This window comes from Marmota flaviventris, chromosome 3, assembly GCF_047511675.1.
Source record: "Marmota flaviventris isolate mMarFla1 chromosome 3, mMarFla1.hap1, whole genome shotgun sequence".
In the NCBI taxonomy this organism is placed as follows: domain Eukaryota; kingdom Metazoa; phylum Chordata; class Mammalia; order Rodentia; family Sciuridae; genus Marmota; species Marmota flaviventris.
The window spans coordinates 84561094-84584258 of NC_092500.1; the positions used below are offsets into that span (position 1 = coordinate 84561094).

Consider the following 23165-nt stretch of genomic DNA (forward strand, 5'->3'; position numbering starts at 1 on the left):
TTCTCTCATTTAGATAGATTAGGTAGGTTCTTTGATTATTTACATTTTACAGTTAAGGAAGCAGGATTATCTAGGTTGTGTAACTTGGCCAGGGTTATTGTATGTATGCAGTAGATATGTGATAAATGATTTAATGAATGATCATTTTAAAGTCTTTCTCCCATTTGCAATCTGAACTAAACAATTTTATATTAACAAAATTTAAGGATGGCACCAATTTTAACGTGAATAATTTAAAAAAGCAGTTCTAACCAAGGAACATCAAATGAAAATTACTAAAACTAATAGACTAGTATTACAATTCACTAAGATAATTAATTACAGATAAGTATTATACTTTAATGGATTTTCTGTATACCAAAAACACATAATATAAAAAATATTCACAATAGCCACAATATTGTGAATTCACAATAGCAATGAAAATATTAAATAATTAAGGGTAAACTTATAAATACAAGAGAACAAAATTAAAATATCATATTGAGGGATATAAATTTTTTTATAAATGGAAAGCTATACAATTTCTGGATTGGAAAATTCGATTGTAAAGATGCCAGCTTTCTTGAAATAAGCTTGTAACTCCAGTAGTTCCACACTTGGAACCCTCCTTTGCACACAGAGCCCACGTGGGCCCAGATACCCCTCAGGGAAGCTGTCCTCCTGGGCCTGGCCTCCGACACCCTCCTGTGGAGGTGCCCTGCTCGCCATCTTGGCTCCAGCAGTCCAGGCCATGCGCTTGCTATGTGAGCTGTCTTCTTCACCTTTCTGGGTCTCTGGTTCTCTGCCCTGTCCTGTGCCTTTACATGCATACCCTCTTTACCTCCCTGAGCCAGGCCGTCCCCCAGTGTGGATGCCATCCTTGCAGACCTTCCACTTCTTTTTGGGCTCCAGGGCTCTGGATCACCATACTTCCTTCAGACTTTTTGTTTTTCTGCTCTGTACCTCCTAAATTTTTTATAACTGAATGGTTCAGAAAAAGAAGGGAAAAGAAGGAAGAGGAGGCCACAATTGTATTACATCAAAAATAAAAAAGGACAACAAAACTACCTATTTTTTATTATTAAAAAGATTGCAAAGTGCCTATAGGGTCATATGAGTAAAATATTAACACAGGTTACCTCTAAGTGGTGGAGTGATAGGGAAATGTGGTTCTCTTGTTCACACTTTTACATAATTTCTGAGTTCCTAATCATATATTACTTTTCAAGTTATAATAAAATAGAAGTAAAGGGATTTTCATCTGGACCAACTCTGTTAGGACACATATTAACCACTCCAAGATAATATACGATGGTGTTGATTTTTGCATAGGAATATGTTATCTTATCTGCCAACTAGTATTTATTTCTTTCCATTTTTTTAAATATTTTTTTTAGTTGTAGATGGACACAATATCTTTATATTTATTTATTTATTTTTATGTGTGCTGAGGATTGAACCCAGGGCCTTTTGCATGCAAGGCAAGCGCTCTACCACTGAGCTATAACCCCAGCCCTCTTTCTTTTCCATTTTAAGGCCTTATCTCCCTGTTTTCTTATCTTCCTTCTTTCTCTTCCTCTTTCCCCCTTTCTCTTCTCCTCCTCTTCCCTCACTGTTTATCAGATACATCCAAGCAATGCTGGTCAGCTCACACAGGGCATAGAGAGCATGCTGTTCACTTAGGAATACAGAGACAGGAACTTTGCTGCAAGTGCAACTCCATGCTGTGCTTGTTGCCTGGATTCCAGGCTTAGTGGTGGGTGTACTGTGGTCAGATCAGTTCTTATATAGCAGGATAGCAGGGTTTGGGGGCTTAAATAATCACTGAGACTATATTAATCCAAATATATAGTTTATTTCTAAGTTATAAGATTCATTTTCTATTCTGGCCACAATCTTAGGATTTAACAGAAAAAAAACAGTTCCTTTCTGTATGCTATAAAAGCAGGTAGGATAAGAAATCTAAAAGATAATGATGTATAAATCTGTTGATCAAGATGGATTTGATGACTGATATTTCATGTGACAACCTGTCTTATCTTGCAAGGAGACATGCTTTCTGCCTCTTTCCTGTTGTTCCTGTCCATCAGCACAGTTGCTGAGCTCTGGAAATTCTGTTCTTCCTCTGCATTCATCCCTCCGCTTCCATTCGTTCTATGGAGGCTTTGTTTAGCCCCTCTTACTTTCTTTGTGAACCAACGTTTTCCCCTTCTTTCCTCACTTTTAAAATCTGTTACCAGAATAATCATCCTGAACTGAAATCCCCTGAACAAAGTCCCTTACTTTAGCAACATCCTTCATGTAATCTGTATTGACTCCATGATGGACCCGGTGTGGCCTCTGCGTCATAAGCCTACCTTTTCTTTCTGTTCTCCTTGTGCTTTGGTCTCCGTAATGCCCTATGTGACAGCGAACTGAAGTCTCTATGCCGTGCATTCTTCATGCTGCAGCTTTCTCCCATTGCAAGTTTCTTTCAACTTTCTCTTTCTTCCATTTCCACCATGGACACTTCTCAGCATCTTTTCCATGACTCAATTTTTTTTTGTTTGTTTGAAGTCTTCCATAAAAGCCATTGCTGACCCCCATATCCATTAAATGGACTTTCCCTCATTTGATCATTTACACCTTTTTTTTTTGTGCTTTTCAATTTATTCCAGCTTACATCATCATAAGTACAAATCTTTTCTCCCTGATTAGATTTTAAGGAGCAAGAAACTATTAAGCAGCTGTCAAAGAGACATTCATAGAAAGCTATGATCTAGGATGAGGGTGAAAGTCAAGTTCTGCCTTGTGACAGGGAGACCCCATGCTTTTTGGTTGCTGGAGGATACCATTCATGGAAGGAGGTAGGACCAAAATGAAATGCAGTCAGACATGGACATTCATTGTAGGAAAGAGATTTAAAAATCATTTGACCAGTGACTGAAAACATTTGAGATATTTAGACAAAGAAGAGGACTCTGAGGGGGAACATGATAATTATCCTCAAACACCTGATTCTTGAACAGGTTCTTACAGATAGGGTCATAATCAATATGTGGCAGCTGCAAGAAGTGGATTTCAGCCCTATTTTTTAAAAATAACTGTTTTGCAATTAGTACTCTGATTCTTCCCTTTTGTTCACCTCCATTAAGCATGAGAACAGTTTCTACTGGTTCCACTTCCAAAATATATCTCTTTTCTTTCTCTGTTAGGCACCCTTGTTCAGATCCACTATTATTGGACATGGAGTACAGAGGAGTCTCCTTACTGAATTCCCCACTTCTTCCCCCATCGTATTGCAATCCATTCCCTCTGCATAGCAGTTTAATGATCTTGAAATGTAATTCAGATCCTATCAGTCACCTACTAAAACTTCTTGCTGCATTTGAAAATTTGTGTTCCTTACCAGAGCTTATCAAGGTCCCTCGACTGAACTTCATCTAGTCCTACCTTTCTTCACCAACCCCTGCCTGATCTCTGCTCCATGCAGCCTGGCCTTTTATTTCTTTTATTTTTACTATAATTGAAACAGTAGATATTTTATGGCCTTTTCTAACCAGGCTTTTCTTAACTCAGGGCATTTGCATGTGCTGTTCCTGCTGTTTGAGTCCTCTTCCCCACGTTGCAACTTGCTTGTTTCCTCTTGTCAATCAGGTCTCATCTCTGAAGCTAAGTGCTCAGTGAAGTGTCCCAGAAAAATCCACATTCAGTGTCTCAGTTTCTTCTCACCTTTATCATATTATATGATTTTATTTTCCTCCTAATATGTTTCACTATTTGAAAGACTCTTTTTTGTTTGTTGCTTCTGTACTGTCTGCTTCACCCATTAGAATATAGACTATGAAAACAGAAATTTGGTTCTGGTGTTAAGTAGATAATAAGTATTTGTTGATTAACAATAATCTGTGGGATGAGTATTTTACAGGTAATGGAATTTAGGCTCATAAAGTTAAGTAACTTGCCCAATTAAGAAGCTGACTTGGGTTTGAAATCCAAGTTTCTCTGAGTATGCAGTCTGTGCCATATCAGTTACCCCATAAATCCTATTTTGTGGAAGTTCTAGGATATAAACTAGAACCATCATGATTTGGTTTGCTGGTATCAAAGGTAAAATTCTGACAAGTTTAGTTTAAAGATTCAATTGATTTTTTTTGTGTGATTCTAGAATCAAGCAGCATCTTATTCTATAATAGAATACATATTCCCAACAAGCTGAGTAAAGGTGGAGGCTTTATAGATAGAAAAGTGCTGAGGAAAGCAGAAACAGGGAACAAGAAACAGATTGGTTGTTTCAAAGTTACTTTCCTTAAAGTTAAACAGGGACCCTTTTGATTGGTTGCTGTGATCTCCCATATTTCTTGGGAAAAGGGCCCATTTTGGAATTTAGTTTGATTATGTGGCAGCTAGCATGAATGACTCCATTCTGATTACTGGTTTTCTAAGACCCAGCAGGAGTTCAGTCCAAAACAGTGGTCTCCTGTAAACTTTGCTTCATAAAAACTTCTGTCTAAAGTTTTTACAACTCAGAACATAGTCAGTTTTGCATTTCAGCAACTCTTTAAAAATATATTTAGGCACTGATATTTTACACGATTAAAATATGTATGCATTTATAGTATTAAAGAGAACAATGTCTATGTATTCAAAACATGACAAAGTCAAGAGGGTACTTTGTGTCTATAAAGCAAATTTTCAGTGCATTTACAAATTGGTAAGCACATTTCTGCAAATGCAAATATTGATTATAGTTACATTTACATAACACTATGATTTGTAAAGTGCTCTTAAGTATATTAGCTCAACTCATCTATCATTATCAAAAGTACTTCCTCATTTGTACATCAAATACAAAAGGTAGTGAAAAATCAGCAAAAGCAATCACAAACTTAGCACTTGCTTTGTTGAGAGCGGCCAGCACTTGATGAACATTGGACAGTCTGGTAAACTCTGTAATGTGGACATAATTCTTAGCCCCATTTTATAGATGAGGAAATGAGGTGAGCAAAGTTAGACTACTTGCTTAAGATCATACAGGTAGGAAAGGAGAGAGCTGAGATCTGAACCCCTTTTGGACTGACATGCTAATAGGCATTTGTGATGCTCTATCACAAACCAATTTAAATGAACATGTTACCTGTTTTACACTTGTAAGTTATAAGATATAGACCAAGATGGTAAATTAAGCTATAATTGAAACAAATACATAGCATTTTTCAAAAAACATAATATGGTTTTAAAATTGTAGGCAAAACCATGTATTTACCATGTTAGGTTTTTCTCATAAAATTTTCCAAACTTTTAAAGACGTTTATGAATGATGTGTAGCTGTAGAAATTTTTATTGATAATTACCTCCATTGTTAGACTTTCTTCTGAGTTATATAGAATTTGAAACTAGCAAGGAGAAACAAGTTCTTAAATTATAATAAATACAAACACCCAGATAGTCATTTCATGCAGGTCCTGAACACATTGTTAAGGTAGGGATATCTTTATCATTTTCTACCCTCAATCCTATAGATTAAGGCCAGTTATGGGAGCAAGTAGGGATGGAGACCTTGGCAATACATGCACACATGGTGTTCACTGAGATTTGACAAATATTAAGCCCATGTGAATTTTTAAATGTGCTTGGTCAGTTGCTATTCCTCAGTTTACTTATTCAGATGAAACAGCAGCACATGGTAGAAGTGCTTTGAGAAAAAGTATCCAAAAATCACTGACATATTATTTTATTTAAGAAAGAATTTTGTTCCATGTGCTTCATAATCTTCAAATGATTTGGAAGATTAATGTTGGATTCTTTGTTGGCAACACAATCTATTTTCCAAATGGAAATTCTATAAAATATCTTTTACAAATGGTTTAAATAATGAACATAAATCGTCAAGCCAATATTCCCCCCCAATTTAAACTTGCAAAAAATATTAACCCTTTGAGAAATTCAGTCTCTAATAAGCGAGCCTATTCATTTCAGTGTACTGGGGTCTTAGAGTTGATAAAGAGTTTGACATAAAACACTCCTATGATTCTGTTTTCTATAAGCACCATTATTTATTTTTAAAAAATTAAATCTGAAGAGATTATAATATCTTCACTTATTTATTAATAAGTTTTCACTTTTTATTAATTCGGCTGGTTTATAATGGTTCCTTATTATCTGAAAGGCATTCTTTTAGTTGGAGGAAATGCACTCTGTTGCGCCCTATTTCCTGCTCTTGGCAAAGTCCCAGTGCATTGTGGAAATGCCAAACAGGAAATGTGTATTTAATATCTTTAATGTTCTTTACAACATGTAAAGAAATCACAGAAGAAAATTAAGTGCATTAGCTGTTATAAAGTTCTAGAGCCTGACAGAGTGCCCAGAGTACAGTAGGTAGTCTATGAATATTTATGGCATGAATAAAATACAAATAAATGATTGAATATCCCACTCTTGTTGTTGACTACATAATATCCTATTATGTAATTATATTATAATTGATTTTACTTCATTGTTGAATATTTATATTGTTTTCAATCACTTTGCACATGAAAGAGAATAGGGTAAATACCTAGGAGTAGAATTTCTGGATTATTTTAATTTTGATAGATATTACCCTCTATAGCGATTGTTCAGTTAACACCCCCAACAATCTAGGGGGGTGTCTTTATCCTCGATAATACAGCAAGTTAGATTTTTGTCAATCTTAGTGAGAATATGCTTATAGTTTTAATGTGAGTTTCTCTTTTATGAAAAAGAAAACCCTTCCACACGAGTGAATCACTAGTATTTCCTTTCTTGTGACCTGTCACTTCTTGTGCTTTGATTATTTTTCTAGTGCTTTTTTCTTAATAATTTATATAACCATTTATATATTAGAGAAATGAACTCTGTGACTGTGAGAATTTTTTTTTTATTTTTGTTTTGTACTGGAGATTGATGCCAGGGGGCACTTAACCACTGAGCCACATACCCAGCCCTTTTTATTTTTTATTTTGAAACAGGGTCTCACTAAGTTGCTTAGGCTGATCTCAAATTTCTGATCCTCCTGCCTCAGTCTCCTGAGTATCTGGGATACTCAGGAGGTGTCCACCACTGTGCCCCTCCAACTGTTTCTTAATTTGTCATTTGAATTGTTTTTGGCATGCAGAATTCTCTTTTCTCTTAGTTTTTTTTAAAGGTTTTCTTTCATCTTCAGAGGAGGCTTGATCAATCTTTTTTTTAATTTTTCATAAAAAATTTTTATGGTTTTGGTTTATCTGTATTTAGGCTGTTGCTGGTTGAAATTTTGAGCTAGTGGGAATACATTTAGTTGCAAGGTATGTGGTGTGGAACAACTTTAATAAATTCAGATAACTAGTCAGGTGTTCCACTGTTAGTTCTTGAGTAAACCATAAAAACTATATACTTTGTTCTGTTTGCAAATTAATTGAAGATCCATCCTACACATTTAATATCTTTTATGTTCTGTCTGTTTAAAAACGCAGTACTTCAGTATGATTTATCCTGGACACTTTGACATGATACAGAAAGGAACATTGCATGTTCCTTGCACACCTCTGTTGTCATTGTTATGGGCCTGTTCAGTGGTCCCTGACAACCAACCTGGTTTTCTAATTAATGCTTACACTTTCTGTTGCCTTCCCCCTACCTGTCAGTTTATCTATCTGAGCATTTTTCCCTTGGCATCTATCACTGCATTGGTCTGGCAGATACCATCAGTAATTCTACCTAATTAAAAAAAATTCACATAATATGCAATATTTAATGAATAATAATTAGAAGTGGATTTTGATTACATCTTAAAATCACTGAGAAAACTTGTCACATCCAGAGAATTTTCAGAACCTATAAGCCTAATTAGAAGGTTAGCCTACTAATAAAAATAACTATGAATAAAGATAGCTCATTTTAGACAACTAGCTATATCTAGGCAGGGCTCTAGGAAAGATAAATGCATTAATAATAGTCCATCTTCTCTCCCATTAGTTTTTAAGGGCTCCATATACTTGATCTCTGACAGTGTGCCCTTAACAAGGTGGTATCTCAAGTATGCTCTAACTTAGAAGAGAAATAGAAGTAATTCTTTTTTTTACACATTTTAAACTTTAACATGACCCTTTCTATTAAAGCACACAGTTGGAGCTAAGACTGTAGACCTGAAGAATGGCTGGCTATAATAAATTCATTAGCTCTTTCTTACTACTAATTCCAAGAATATGTCCTAGCTCACATTTCTGCGTACTATATATCCCAGAATTTTTCTAACTTAATGAAAGTAGTCTCAGTTTGGATCATGTTTTTGTTCTGTTTGAAAAATAGTGCTCTAGTTAATTTTAATATTTCTGTAAGTGAGATAGTGAACCAATTCTTTTTTTTTTTGCTAATTATAATTTTCTTTTCTGCTTAATTTTTTGCTTTAATCTTAAGCAATATATATAAAACTAAATTACTATTGTCAGTTTTGATTTCAGATTAATACTTATATTATTTTGACAGTGGAGCAGATCTATTTCAGACTATCTTTAGAAATAGTTGTGCTTTCACCATTGCTTTAAAACATGTTACAACTATCTAAACAACTGACTTTTGTTGATTCCAATACTCTTTCCATTAATTGCATAGTTGATTTTCTTTTATTGCCTAAGAATTTTGATTTAGTGACTTGTTAGTGTTTCCTTTAAGCATGAGAAAGTAGTATATTTTATCTGGTTAGTTTATATTGTGGAGTTTATGCCAAGATAGGAAAACTGAATAATATTAGTTAAAGTTGTGTAGTTGAGGGAAACCTTTCAATTAAGTTCGGAATAGTGGCGTCTCCTCAACCTGGCTAGTCCCTGCTGCTAGCCAGAGAGGAATATTTAGTAGCAGCAATTTACAGAAGATTTTGGGGGTGAATGAGATTTTTCTGAACTCACTATTAAAAAAACCCACATTGTTCATAACAGAGGCGTGGCCATTGGACTACATTTCTGCTAGTATCGTTGGAAAAATATTAATTGAGCACTTCTTTGTATAAATCACATTCATAGCAACCATAATTACTTGATGGTTCATTCCATCAATGAGCAATGTAAGCGACTCCTTTATAAAGGGGAGATAAATCCATACCCTCTTCTTTTGTTTAAATGTTAGTGAAACTTGGTTATAACATGCTTTGATCAAAACTAAGGTTTATAATTTTTGTTGCTTAGAAAATAACGTAGAGGCAGCGTTGTCTTCTATTTGTGTGTGTGTGTGTGTGTGTGTGTGTGTGTGTGTGTGGTATTGGGGGTTGAACCCAGGGCCTCACACATGCTAGACAAGCACTTTGCCACTGAGCTACATACCCAGCCATTCTCTTTGACTTTTTTGACTGTTCAGAGCAAAGACAGCCTATGTGTGAAGCAGCCAGAAGAGGAAGAAAGTCTTGCAGGGTGGGATCATTGTGCAGGATCAAGCATTTATAAAACTATGTGCCACTTGGTGCTGTGGAGGCCGTCTGTCTTTCAGCTGGGACAGAAGTGCAGTTGCACTGCTTTGTGTGAAAGACATGAACAGAGATACTGTGTACTTGGGAAAGGGAAACTGAGCAGGAATAGCATTCTAGTGAATGCTGGCACAGTCTGGGCCAGGATGCAGTGGGCTATTTAAGATTCGCTTAGAGTTATTAGTATTCTTAAGACTGAGTTCTTACCTAAACTGGTAATTGTTTTTTTTTTTTTTTTTGTGTGTGTGTGTGTGTGTGTGTGTTGATAGTAAAAATTGTCTATTTCCAAAGGGGTTTTTGAGTATCTTCCAGCTTTGGAGAGTTTTCACCAGTCTCCTCTACTATTGTTCCTTTCCTTTCATTGTATGAAGCAAGCCAGATTGTCTGTGTCTGTATCTATCTGTGTATGTATCTGTCTCTATCCAGTTTCTTTTTAGTTCCTTCTGCCTATTTTCATTAATTTAAAATAAGTGTTCTGGTGACTATCATTATGGCTTTAAATATGATCTTTATATCTCTGTTTCTTGATTAAACATCTCAAATAATGTCTATAAGTTTCACACTGTGAGAAATGAGGAAATTAACATGCATCCTTCATTATCTCTTTTCTTCTACTTTATATTCTAATTATTGCTTGACATATTATTGATTTTCTATTGTTATGATTTGTGATGCTTATATTCTATTTGAAATACAAATAAATCATATAGGTTGATAAACATTACAAATAAATGATTAGAACATACAAATCATGATGTGTAAATATTTTTAGTGTATAACCATTTGAAATAAAAATGTAGTGCTGAAATATTAAAAACTTTTCAATTGGAAGACAATTTCTTAACCATTAAAATCTATCTAATGAATCTTTTAAAATTTGTTTCTAGTCTAATTCTCTTCTTCAGATTCGTAACCAGTTGCCATAGTTTCTTATGTTCATGTTGACATTTTCTTGATTCCCTTCTCATTTTTTATGTATTTTTTTCTTAGGTTCAGTGAAGAATTTCTGAGCCTTTACCTATTCTGGAACATTTTATGGTGGATTCACATTTGATTTTTAGTTTAGATAGATATAAATTTTAATTTTCAAAACTCATTTAATCTTTAAAGACTGTTGTAGCATTCAGTGATGTTAATGGGAAGTTTGGTGCCAAACTGATTCTTTTTAGAAATTCTCTTTTTTTCCTCTGGAAGTTCTTGAGATTTTTCTCTTTATTCTTGACTTTTGTACTACTTTCTATGGCTGGCCATAATAAAGTATACACTGAAAGTCTTAAAACAACAGAAACTCACTGTCTCCCTATCTGAAGTCAGGGTGTGGGCAGCACCAGGCTCTCCCCAGGCTCCAGGGAAGGATCTCTCTGCTTCCTGTGTTTGCTGACAGTTGTTGGCTGGCAGCTGAGTAAACCCAATCTCTGCCTCCATCTTCACATGGCGTGCTTCCCTCTGCGTGTCTCTCTATCTCTTCTCCCCTTCTTATGAGGACACCAGCCAAATTGGATTAGGGCAGATCCTAATTCAGTATGACCTCAATTCAACTTGATTATATCCACAAAGACCCTATTTCCAAATAGGGACACGTTCACAGGTATTGATGATCAGAACTTTCAGGTATGCTTTTGGGGGACACAGTTCAACCTATAACCATATTCTAAAATGTTACCAAAATATGATCAGTGTACTTAGTGATCCAAACAGTGGGCCCTTTTAGTTTGGAGATTTGCATCTGTCTTCAGCCCATGGATATTGTCTCCTGTTTTTTTTTAAATAATTTATTCCTTCCATTTTGTCTGCTTTTTTCTTTCTGGAACTTACACGTGTTAGGTATATAACTTCCCGGAGTTACACTCCCAATTTCATTATCCCTTGTTTTATTTTCCCTTTTAATCTTTTATGCTTTATGTTTCACAAGATTCCTTGACTTCCTTTTCAAGATTACCAACTTTGTTCCTATCCTTTTCTTTTCCATCTGGTTTTTGAAGTTTTTATTTGTGAATAATACACACACACACACACACACATACACACACACACATACACACACATATGTGGTGTTGGTGGTGGTGGTGCTGAGGAACTCAGGGCCCATGCATGCTAGGCAAGTGCTGTAACATTGAGCTATATCCCCAACATTTTTTATTTTATTTTGAGACAGGGTCTCACAAATTTTCCAGGCTGGTTTTGAACTTGCAGTCCTTCTACCTCAGACTTCTGAGCTGGGATTATAGGCATGCTCCACTTTGCCCAGATGTCATTTTTAATTGCCAAGATGTCATTTTTCTGATATTTTGGAAGTAGTATGTGATCAGATTTTTCTGAGGACAGTTATTAGAACTATGTAAATATTTTTTTTCTCTCCTTGAATTATCTCTGTTTTACCTGTTGGTCAATTAGTTATTCTTTTTTAAAGTTTATTCCAATTAGTTACACATGAGAGTACATTTGACACATTACATATAAATGGAGTGTAACTTCTTATTCTTCTAGTTGTGCATGTTGTAGAATCACACCTTTCATGCAATCATGTATGCACATAGGGTTGTAATATTTGATTAATTCTACTATTATTTCTACCCCATATATCTTCTCCCACTTCCCTTCTCTCTATATAATCCAAAGTACCTCTATTCTTCCCTGCCACCCCTCTATTGTGGGTTAGCATCCACATATGGTTTTTTAGGATTGGCTTTTTTCACTTAGCATGATGGTACCCAGTTCCATTCATTTACTGGGAAATGTCATAATTTGTTCTTCTTTAAGGCTGATTAATATTTCATTGTATAAATGTACCATATTTTCTTTATCCATTCATCTGTTGAAGGGCACCTCAGTTGGTTTCATAGTTTAGCTATTGTGAGTTGAACTGCTATAAATATTGATGTGGCTGCGTCACTGTAATGATTTTAAGTCCTTTGGGTATAAACCGAGGAGTGGGATAACTGGGTCAAATGGTAGTTCCATTCCAAGTTCCTCAGAGAGGAATCTCCATACTGCTTTCCATAGTGGTTGCACCAATTTGCAGTCTCACCAGTAGTGTATGATTGTACCTTTCCCCCCGCATCCTTGCCAACATTTATTGTTGTTTGTATTCTTAATAGTTGCCATTCTGACTGGAGTAAGTTGTTTCCTTATGGTCCATGGTGGTGTGTTCATAATTGTGGAGGTCTGTAATGATTGGCATGGCTGGCTGGCATGGTTTTTCATTGCAGTTTGAAGGGTCTGTTTCTCTCAGCATCCTTGCATAAGTGATGGAACTGACCTGGAGTTCTATGGAAGGGGCTGAAAAATCATATGCAGACTTTCCCTTAGGGTGTGTGTGTGTGGGGGGGGTGGGGCGGGTGTGTATGTGTGTGTAGCCAAAAATAGGCTGAACATCCCAACAAGTGTTAAAATAAGGGAGCTTTGCTGGGAGTTGGAGTCTTCAACGTATTTTCTCTCTGTTGGACCTGCCTTTTCTCTTTTCCTCCTATCTCCCCCATATCTGATGATCTTTGGAGTTACTTCAATCTCTGTTCTGCTCCTTGGTCAAGTCCTAGCACCTTTGTTAGGTGTTCTTTCTAGTTAGGTATTCTAATTTCCTGAAAGAACATTGCTCCATTTCTCCAAATGTATCCTCTGGGTAAAAACTGCTACTGCCAACTTCTCTGTTTCTGCTAATCACTGGATGGAGGGCCTTACCTTCTTGCTTTTCAAGTGTGATTCTTTGATGAGTTGCCCAGATGACACCATCTTCCTGATACACCTAATATGGGTTGACTGTGCCCCTAGGAAGATCTGTTCTAACTCAGTGCTCTTGAGGGACAGCTTCTGTTCCTGATTCTCTGATGGAGCAATGCCATTCTCATTCTGTCTTTCAGAAATGCCTCAACATTTCCTTTTCCTTGTGGCAAGCATTCTCATTTTCCAGTGTTATCATGATATAAGTCTGCGAAATGCAAATTTCAGGGGATCTTGGGGGAAAAAACATGTACTATGGGTCATCTTACAATATAGATTTTTAAAATGGGTTTCTTTATTTCTACTGTCAGATGTATCACATGCAATTTTGTGTCCATATGTATGTGTGTGTGTGCGCACAAACACACACACAGACACATACCAATTAAGTTAATGAATGAATTGGCAGAATGTGTTTTCTGTCTGCTGTCTTATTTCCTTTGGCATCTGGAAAGAAAAAAACTCTCCATGGCTTTTATATAATGTTTTCCTGTGTTGATACTGTATGAAGTGTGTTTTAAAGATTAATCACTGGGAAATCAAATAAGTTCTTGAATGTTTACTGGACCCACTTTACTCATTGGTCTGAAGAATTGAAATATTTTTAAAATGATTTAATAGTAGAGTTTAAGAATTTGCTATTTTTCTTTTTTATGTGTTTTATGTTCATGTACGTATGGGGATAGTTTATAAGAGGCTTTAGTCAAATTAAGAGGAAACTATTTGAAATCTTTATTTTACAGCAAAAAATCGTGGGATTGCCATTCCAGTGGATTTGGACAGCCAAGTCAATACTCTTTTCATGAAGAGTCATTCAAATATGGTGCAGAGAGCAGCCATGGGTTGGAGACTCTCAGCTCGTTCTGGACCACGCTTTAAGGAAGCTCTTGGAGGGCCTGCTTGGGATTATAGAAATATTATTGAAAAGTTACAGGTATAATGAGAATATGAAATGACATTAATATTTTATAAATTATAATTTTTAAAAGATGAATTTCACAAAGAAGATATGTTGAAAATATTCTATTCTTTTTGGGGACTAGGTTTTATTTTACAACTCTCTACCACACTACCCTTTTAAATGCATAACTTTCAGGTAAAAGTTGTGAGTTATTTTTTAGTGACTGTACATTATTTAATATGTTCTAATATTGTAGTAGTGAGTAGTGATTCTTTTTTTTTTTTTTGGTACTGGGGATTGAACTCAGAGGCATTCTACCACTGAGCCATATCCCCAACCCTATTTTCTATTTTTATTTAGAGACAGGGTCTCACTGAGTTGCTTAGCACCTTGCTTTTGCTGAGGCTGGCTTTGAACTTGCGATCCTCCTCCCTCAGCCTCCTGAACTGCTGGGATTACCAGCATGCACCACCATACCCAGCTGAGTAGAGATTCTTAATATCAGAATAATAACGATAATGCCAGTACTAAAATTGGTAAAATAGTTGACCATATAGATTTATATAATAAATTAAATATCCATAACCTTGCTTCAATTTCTCTCTCAGTATTATTTTATAACCTTTTGGGCAGAATGATCCAAGCACCTTTATTCACAAATTACTTGCGTAGAGTCTCACTCATGCTTTTGATCTGGACATTCTGGGATATTGAATGAAAGACATAATGTATTAGTTTGCTAGGGCTGCTCTAACAAAAAACAAAACCAAAAACTATCGGTAGGGTGGTTCGAACAACAGAAACTTATTTTCTCACTGTTCTATAGGCTAGAGGTTCAAGATCAAGGTATCAGTAGGCTTGGTTTCTTCTGAGACTTCTCTCCTTAAATTATAAATGGCTAATTTCTCACTGGGTCCTCACATGGTTTTCCCTCTGCACATGTGCACATTTGTGCCCCAATTTCTTCTTGTTATGAGGACATCAATCATATGTATCCTTATAACCAATCATACCAATCATATGTATCCTTATAACATGTATCCTTGGATTAAGTCCCGCTTATATAAATTCATTTTATCTTAATTACCTTTTAAAAGGCCCTATCTCCAAATAAAGCCACATTCTGTGGTACTATGAGAGAGGACCTCAACATATGAATTTGGGGGAGATGATTAGGTCATCAGGGTGAAAACTGTATAAATAAGATTTGGTGCCCTCATAAAATAGGCCCAAGGAAACTCATTTGGCCCTTCTACCCTGTGAGAACCCAGCAAGATAGCACTCTTGGTGAATCAGGAGGTGGGCCTTCATGGGATGCCAAATCTGCTGGTGACTTGATCTTAGATTTCCCAGACCTCAAGATTATGAAAAATAATTTCTATCATTTTTAAGCATCCAGTTTATGGTATTTTGTTATAGCAGCCTGAATAAACTAAAATACACGATAAAGCATTTGGATTTTGTTCTGAGTGATGGCAGGTTAAGAGATTTTTAGCAGAGGACAGACATGACTAGTGTATATTTAAAGAGATCTCTGTGGATTTTGGGTGGTGTTTATAGAATCCAGACATGGAAATAGTGAGTTTAGTTAGGTATTTTGACATTAGTTCAAGCAAAAGGTGATGATGGCTTGGTTTAAGAAGGAATTGGGGGAATTTTAAGTTTGAGATGCCTATTTAGATACTTCAGTGGTTGAGTCAAGAGAGGTAGTTAGATGTACAAGTCTGGATTGGTGTGGGATGATGTTCATCCTGGAAATATAAATGTGCTGTTGCAACTGATACATGATATCAAAATCATAGAGTTGGATGAGATCTCTCAGAAGAAAATGTAGTCAAAGAAGAAGACCAGGAGCTACCAGGGATCGACAAAGGAAAGGTCAGGACAGGACCCAGGTGGGAAATAAATTGCAGTGTAACAGAGGCCAAGAGAGAAGACATTTCAGAGTAGGAACCAGTACACAAGATACTTTAGCAGTGACTCGGTTAGATGAGGACTGTGGAGTAAGTAACCGGAGATTGTGACCACAGGTGATGATCATGGAGCACTGATGTGCAGTCACAGTGATTACTAACATGTGAAATGAGTCAGAGGCCAGCATATTCTAGCCACTTCCTTTTAGTCCCCCCAGCAAGCCCATGTGATCACTAGTATCATTCTCCCAAGTTTTCACGTGGGGAGAGTGACTCAGATTACATAGTTGGTCCAGGATCAAAATCAGAAGTAAAGATAAAATTTACAACATAGTAGCCTGAGTACCATTCATTCAGTAAATGAAATAAAGAGAGGAGAAAAAAAAATCCCTAGGTGTATTTCAGGTACACTTCACTAAATATGATCACATATAATAAGCATGCCCTCTTCTCACCTTTATATGATCTCTGGTTTCCCCCTTGATGTATGGACTTCCTGCTAGTCACCTTTAACTGATGTCAGGAATTTCTCAGAAAGCTGATTTAGAATAGTAAGTAGAAATAATCACTTTTGCTGAAAGGTTAAGAAAGACTTAAAGATAAGTCAGCTCCTGATTTCTGGCCATAAGAAATCCAGAGGGTGGTGGCCCCATCTGAGTTTCTGTAGCTGAGAGTAACAAGAAGCAGTTTTCTGCTTAACAAAATATGCCATAGCTGTGGGTGGATAAATTGTTGCTTATGTGAGAAGATTTTTTTTTGTTTGTTTCCTAATGTAGTTTAAAAATAAAAAGGAGATGCTTTAACCATTAAAGAATGTTCAAGAAATTATAACCGCTTATAGTTTATTTAGAAACACATCAGTTAGGATGTTTCCAGCTTAAATATCACAGTGTTCAAATAAAATGGCTTAAACAATAATGACTGTCATTTCACGCAACAGGAAGCCTATGTGGCTTTCCCTGAGAGGGCTAATTCAGCAGTGGATAGGCCATGTCTGCTGGCTTTTGGTTTAAAGCTGATCTCCCAAAGCCACATGAGGGCTGGCTCCCTTGGATTCACACCTTTAAGCTCCCTGGAGAACAGTAGATGGTTTAAAAAGATTCTTCCAGCTCCCAGCACATCTGCAGACTTCACCTGATGTCTCATTGGCTGGGACTGTGTCATATAATCAGGCTAAGGTCAGCTGCTAGAGCCGGAGGTGGACTAGCTTAATCTAATCAACTTTGACCCAGAGCTGAGGGGTTCATCTCCTTAAGAATGTTGCTGTCAGATTCAGAAACAATATTCAGATTCTTGTAGCAAGAAAGGGGTGAAAATAGGCCATGGGGTAGGTGATCATTAGAGTGTATTGATAAATATAATTTGAAATACTATTGAATGTCATTGAACCCTTGTACTATTATGCTTCAAATAATATATCAGTGGGTTTTTCCGTTGGAAGAAATGGTTAGTTCTAGATGACCAATGACACATCTTTTTTTTTAGCTGTACCCCAAATAGGCCTCCAATTTATTCCAATTATTCATGATTCCTTTACAGTCCTAGACACTTAATGGCCTGTACAATGGCTTTAGTGAGTTTTATTCTTGTGTGTATATTCTTTAAAATCTTATGGTTACCCACCCTTTCTTTGTCTTATAAGTGAAAACAAAAACAAAACAAAAAAACCCAGAGGCCCAGGCAGTACTTATACATAAAACCAGACTAGACTGATAGCACAGACATTTGGTGCCATAGGGAGATAGGGTCCATCTACTCTGACATTCCTGGTTAGTATTCTTAGGTTTACTATGTCTTTGAAAGATAAAGTCTGACTTAGTCTTCCAATGGGTTCTCTTGTGCTTTGTGTCTTAGGATGTCGTGGCCTCCTTGGAACAACAGTTCAGCCCAATGACGCAGGCTGAATTCTCAGTGTTGGTTGATGTATTGTACAGTCCAGAACTGCTGTTCCCTGAAGGAAGTGATGCAAGAATCAGATGTGGCACGTTCATGTCCAAGTAAGTGGATTGGGTCTGAGATTCTGCTTGTTTCCCAAAGTGTGAAGGCCTCTAACATCTCTGCTTTTTACTTATGACAATACTTATGACAATCTACAAAGCATGTGCAGGGTCTAAAAATCCATGTCAAAATATACTTTCCAAATAATTGAATTGGGTCATTTGAAGTTTCATTTTGGTGATGGTCAATTTATTCTATTGTACTAAAATGTACTACAAATGAAGTGTTTCATTATTGGGCACAAAATATCACACAAAATAATATTTTGGTTCTAATTCCTTCCTTTAACTATGTAGTACAAACTTTTAAGAGATTCTTGTTTAAAGTCATTAATTTTCAGAGAGGGAAAGGAAGAGGAATTAACATTTATTGAGTTGTTACTATGTGTACAATTATTACTTATTATTTTATGTGGTCAGCATAAACACCTTGAGAGATTGGGAAGTCAGCCTGTTTCAGAAGTCAGTAAGTTGATGTGTAGGCATGCTTCAGGTAAATGAGCTATTAAGTGTTAGTCTCAGTACTTAGTCATGCCATCATGATTCTCATCTGCAACTCTTCCATTTACTCCTTTATCTCAGCATTGTTGAGGTCTTATCATAAAGCCCCCATGTTTACCCTAGATTATTCTTTTCTTAATGCTAAGTGGAAAACTCTCAGGGAGGATCTGCGTGTATAAGCAGGTGTAAGAAAAAGCCTAGCTTCTGAAAGAAGAGTCATGTTACTGAATGATTTGCATTTCATTGCACATAGACTCATGATGCCCAGTCAACCAGGTGAAATGGCTCATGTCTGTAATCCCAGAAACTCACAAAGCAGAGGCAGGAGGATTGCAAGTCCAAGGCCAGCCCCAGCAATTTAGTAAGACCCTCAGAAACTTAGCAAGACCCTGTCTCAAAATAAAAAGTAAAAAGGCCTGGGGATGTAGCTCAGTAGTAGAGCACCCTGGGTTTAATTTTCAGGACAAAAAAAAAAATAATAATGAGTTGGCTAGTCAGTTGCATGGTCTTCCAAAGAGAGTATATGGATGGAGTCAGTTGGATCAAGTGACCAAGTACCTTGACCATTTTCCATTCAGCTGTATTTTGTGTGGTTAAGGATATTACTGAGAGAGATCTAGAAACCTTCTCCATTGACTTGGCGTACTGAGATAGAAATGGAAGAACTGGGGACACAAAAAGTGTGTTCCTTTTTTAACAAGTTCCGGTTGGGACTTTGAGAAAGCAAATAACGAATGTGATGAGAAGAACTGACTCTAGGGATCATGTTGAATGCTACAGATGGTCAGAATTAAGGACTCTCAGCTCTAGACTCACTATATCTTAGGGGGCTGGAGAATTGCCAGTCTTCTGGTAAGTACCTTTAAATGAGGCGGTTCAGAGTGTCTGCAAAAGTGATGACTGCTGAGAACATAGAAAGCAAATTCTAGGTAGAAGTATTGCCTAGTAACTCAATATAAAAACATGGTCTTAAAAATACCCTTCACAGATAGTGAAGGCATCCATAAATTTCTTAAGTCATATGATCTGCCCAGATTGAGTCAGGAGGATATAGACAACCTAAACAGACCAATATCAATTGAGGAAATAGAAGAAACCATCAAAAGACTACCAACTAAGAAAAGCCCAGGACTGGATGGGTATACAGCAGAGTTTTACAAAACCTTTAAAGAGGAACTAATACCAATACTTTTCAAGCTACTTCAGGAAATAGAAAAAGAGGGAGAACTTCCAAATTCATTCTATGAGGCCAACATCACCCTGATACCTAAACCAGACAAAGACACTTCAAAGAAAGAAAACTACAGACCAATATCTCTAATGAACCTAGATGCAAAAATCCTCAATAAAATTCTGGCGAATCGGATACAAAAACATATCAAAAAAAATTGTGCACCATGATCAAGTAGGATTCATCCCTGGGATGCAAGGCTGGTTCAATATACGGAAATCAATAAATGTTATTCACCACATCAATAGACTTAAAAATAAGAACCATATGATCATCTCGATAGATGCGGAAAAAGCATTCGACAAAGTACAGCATCCCTTTATGTTCAAAACTCTAGAAAAACTAGGGATAACAGGAACATACCTCAATATTGTAAAAGCAATTTATGCTAAGCCTCAGGCTAGCATCATTCTGAATGTAGAAAAATTGAAGGCATTCCCTCTAAAATCTGGAACAAGACAGGGATGCCCTCTCTCACCACTTCTGTTCAACATAGTTCTCGAAACACTGGCCAGAGCAATTAGACAGATGAAAGAAATTAAAGGCATCAAAATAGGAAAAGAAGAACTTAAATTATCACTATTTGCAGATGACATGATTCTATACCTAGCAGACCCAAAAGGGTCTACAAAGAAACTATTAGAGCTAATAAATGAATTCAGCAAAGTGGCAGGATATAAAATCAACACGCATAAATCAAAGGCATTCCTGTATATCAGCGACAAATCCTCTGAAATGGAAATGAGGACAACCACTCCATTCACAATATCCTCAAAAAAAATAAAATACTTGGGAATCAACCTAACAAAAGAGGTGAAAGACTTATACAATGAAAACTACAGAACCCTAAAGAGAGAAATAGAAGAAGATCTTAGAAGATGGAAAAATATACCCTGTTCATGGATAGGCAGAACTAACATCATCAAAATGGCGATATTACCAAAAGTTCTCTATAGGTTTAATGCAATGCCAATCAAAATCCCAACGGCATTTCTTGTAGAAATAGAGAAAGCAATCATGAAATTCATATGGAAAAATAAAAGACCCAGAATAGCAAAAACAATGCTAAGCAGGAAGTGTGAATCAGGCGGTATAGCGATACCAGACTTCAAACTATACTACAGAGCAATAGTAACAAAAACAGCATGGTACTGGTACCAAAACAGGCGGGTGGACCAATGGTACAGAATAGAGGACACAGAAACCAATCCACAAAACTACAACTATCTTATATTTGATAAAGGGGCTAAAAGCATGCAATGGAGGAAGGATAGCATCTTCAACAAATGGTGCTGGGAAAACTGGAAATCCATATGCAACAAAATGAAACTGAATCCCTTTCTCTCGCCATGCACAAAAGTTAATTCAAAATGGATCAAGGAGCTTGATATCAAATCAGAGACACGCCGTCTGATAGAAGAAAAAGTTGGCTACAATCTACATACTGTGGGGTCGGGCTCCAAATTCCTCAATAGGACACCCATAGCACAAAAGTTAATAACTAGAATCAACAAATGGGACTTACTCAAACTAAAAAGTTTTTTCTCAGCAAAAGAAACAATAAGAGAGGTAAATAGGGAGCCTACATCCTGGGAACAAATCTTTACTCCTCACACTTCAGACAGAGCCCTAATATCCAGAGTATACAAAGAACTCAAAAAATTAGACAATAAGATAACAAATAACCCAATCAACAAATGGGCCAAGGACCTGAACAGACACTTCTCAGAGGAGGACATACACTCAATCAGCAAGTACATGAAAAAATGCTCACCATCTCTAGCAGTCAGAGAAATGCAAATCAAAACCACCCTAAGATACCATCTCACTCCAGTAAGATTGGCAGCCATTATGAAGTCAAACAACAACAAGTGCTGGCGAGGATGTGGGGAAAAGGGTACACTTGTACATTGCTGGTGGGACTGCAAATTGGTGCAGCCAATTTGGAAAGCAGTATGGAGATTTCTTGGAAAGCTGGGAATGGAACCACCATTTGACCCAGCTATTCCCCTTCTCGGTCTATTCCCTAAAGACCTAAAAAGAGCATGCTACAGGGACACTGCTACATCGATGTTCATAGCAGCACAATTCACAATAGCAAGACTGTGGAACCAACCTAGATGCCCTTCAATAGACGAATGGATAAAAAAAAATGTGGCATTTATAAACAATGGAGTATTACTCTGCATTAAAAAATGACAAAATCATAGAATTTACAGGGAAATGGATGGCATTAGAGCAGATTGTGCTAAGTGAAGCTACCCAATCCCTAAAAAACAAATGCCAAATGTCTTCTTTGATATAAGGAGAGTAACTAAGAACAGAGTAGGGACGAAGAGCATGAGAAGAAGATTAACATTAAACAGGGATGAGAGGTGGGAGGGAAAGGGAGAGAGAAGGGAAATTGCATGGAAATGGAAGGAGACCCTCAGGGTTATACAAAATTACATACAAGAGGAAGTGAGGGGAAAGGGAAAAATAATACAAGGGGGAGAAATGAATGACAGTAGAGGGGGTAGAGAGAGAAGAGGGGAGGGGAGGGGAGGGGAGGGGGGATAGTAGAGGATAGGAAAGGCAGCAGAATACAACAGACACTAGTATGGCAATATGTAAATCAATGGATGTATAACTGATGTGATTCTGCAATCTATACGGGGTAAAAATGGGAGTTCATAACCCACTTGAATCAAAGTGTGAAATATATCAAGAACTATGTAATGTTTTGAACAACCAACAATAAAAAATTTTTAAAAATACCCTTCACCTCTTATGAACATATGTCCATATATAAAAAATAGGTTGTCCTGCAATCTGTACATGTGGAAAAATAAGAATTCATACACCTTTTGAATCAAATGTATGATATGTCAAGATCATTGTATTGTCTTGAGCAACTAATGAAAAAATGTAGGTTGTAAACTTGAGAACTTCAGCTCTGGTTAATTAATATCATACTATAGCTATAGAGTACGAATTTGACACCCTGGACCAGGGGTTCCAGAAGGCCCTCAAGCTAAATAGATCATGTTGCTCATTTCTGAGTTAAGAAGGGGCCTTATATTGCTATGCATAGTGCTCTGGTAAAACCAGGTTGGGGAAAGTAAGTTTGGGCCAAGGCCTAAGTGGACCTTTCTACTTTAAGTGAGTATAATTCTTGAAATCTGTTGAATCAACAGGGGAAACTCTGGCACTCGGCTAAATAGGTCCTGTTTCCATTTTTGTAGAGTTTTAAGTCCATTTGTGTGTTGCCTGTGAGCTTCTTTCATGCTACAATGCAGAGTCAGTTGGTTGCCACAGAGATTATATGGCCTGCAAAACCTAAAATAGTTACTAATTCTTTAGATAAAAAGTTTATTGACTTCCTTGTCAAGAACTAGGGTGTTGATAGTAGCAGCTACTAGGCACAGGTGGCTATTTAAATTGAAATTTAAGTTAATTAAAATAAAATGAAAATTTACTCCCTTAGTCTCATTTGCCCCATTTCTAGTGC

At 36.7% G+C, this 23165-nt stretch overlaps 1 protein-coding gene across 2 annotated transcripts in view; it reads left to right on the forward strand.

Moving 5' to 3' along the window:
- The window catches only part of Itpr2 (inositol 1,4,5-trisphosphate receptor type 2), a 481279-nt gene that overhangs the window by 239674 nt on the left and 218440 nt on the right, over nucleotides 1-23165 (forward strand). For both annotated transcript variants that reach the window (XM_027934069.2, XM_071610047.1), the window contains 2 exons: nucleotides 13876-14066; nucleotides 17801-17943. In XM_027934069.2, the coding sequence (XP_027789870.1) occupies nucleotides 13876-14066; nucleotides 17801-17943 (334 nt within the window). The remainder of the gene's footprint in view (nucleotides 1-13875; nucleotides 14067-17800; nucleotides 17944-23165) is intronic.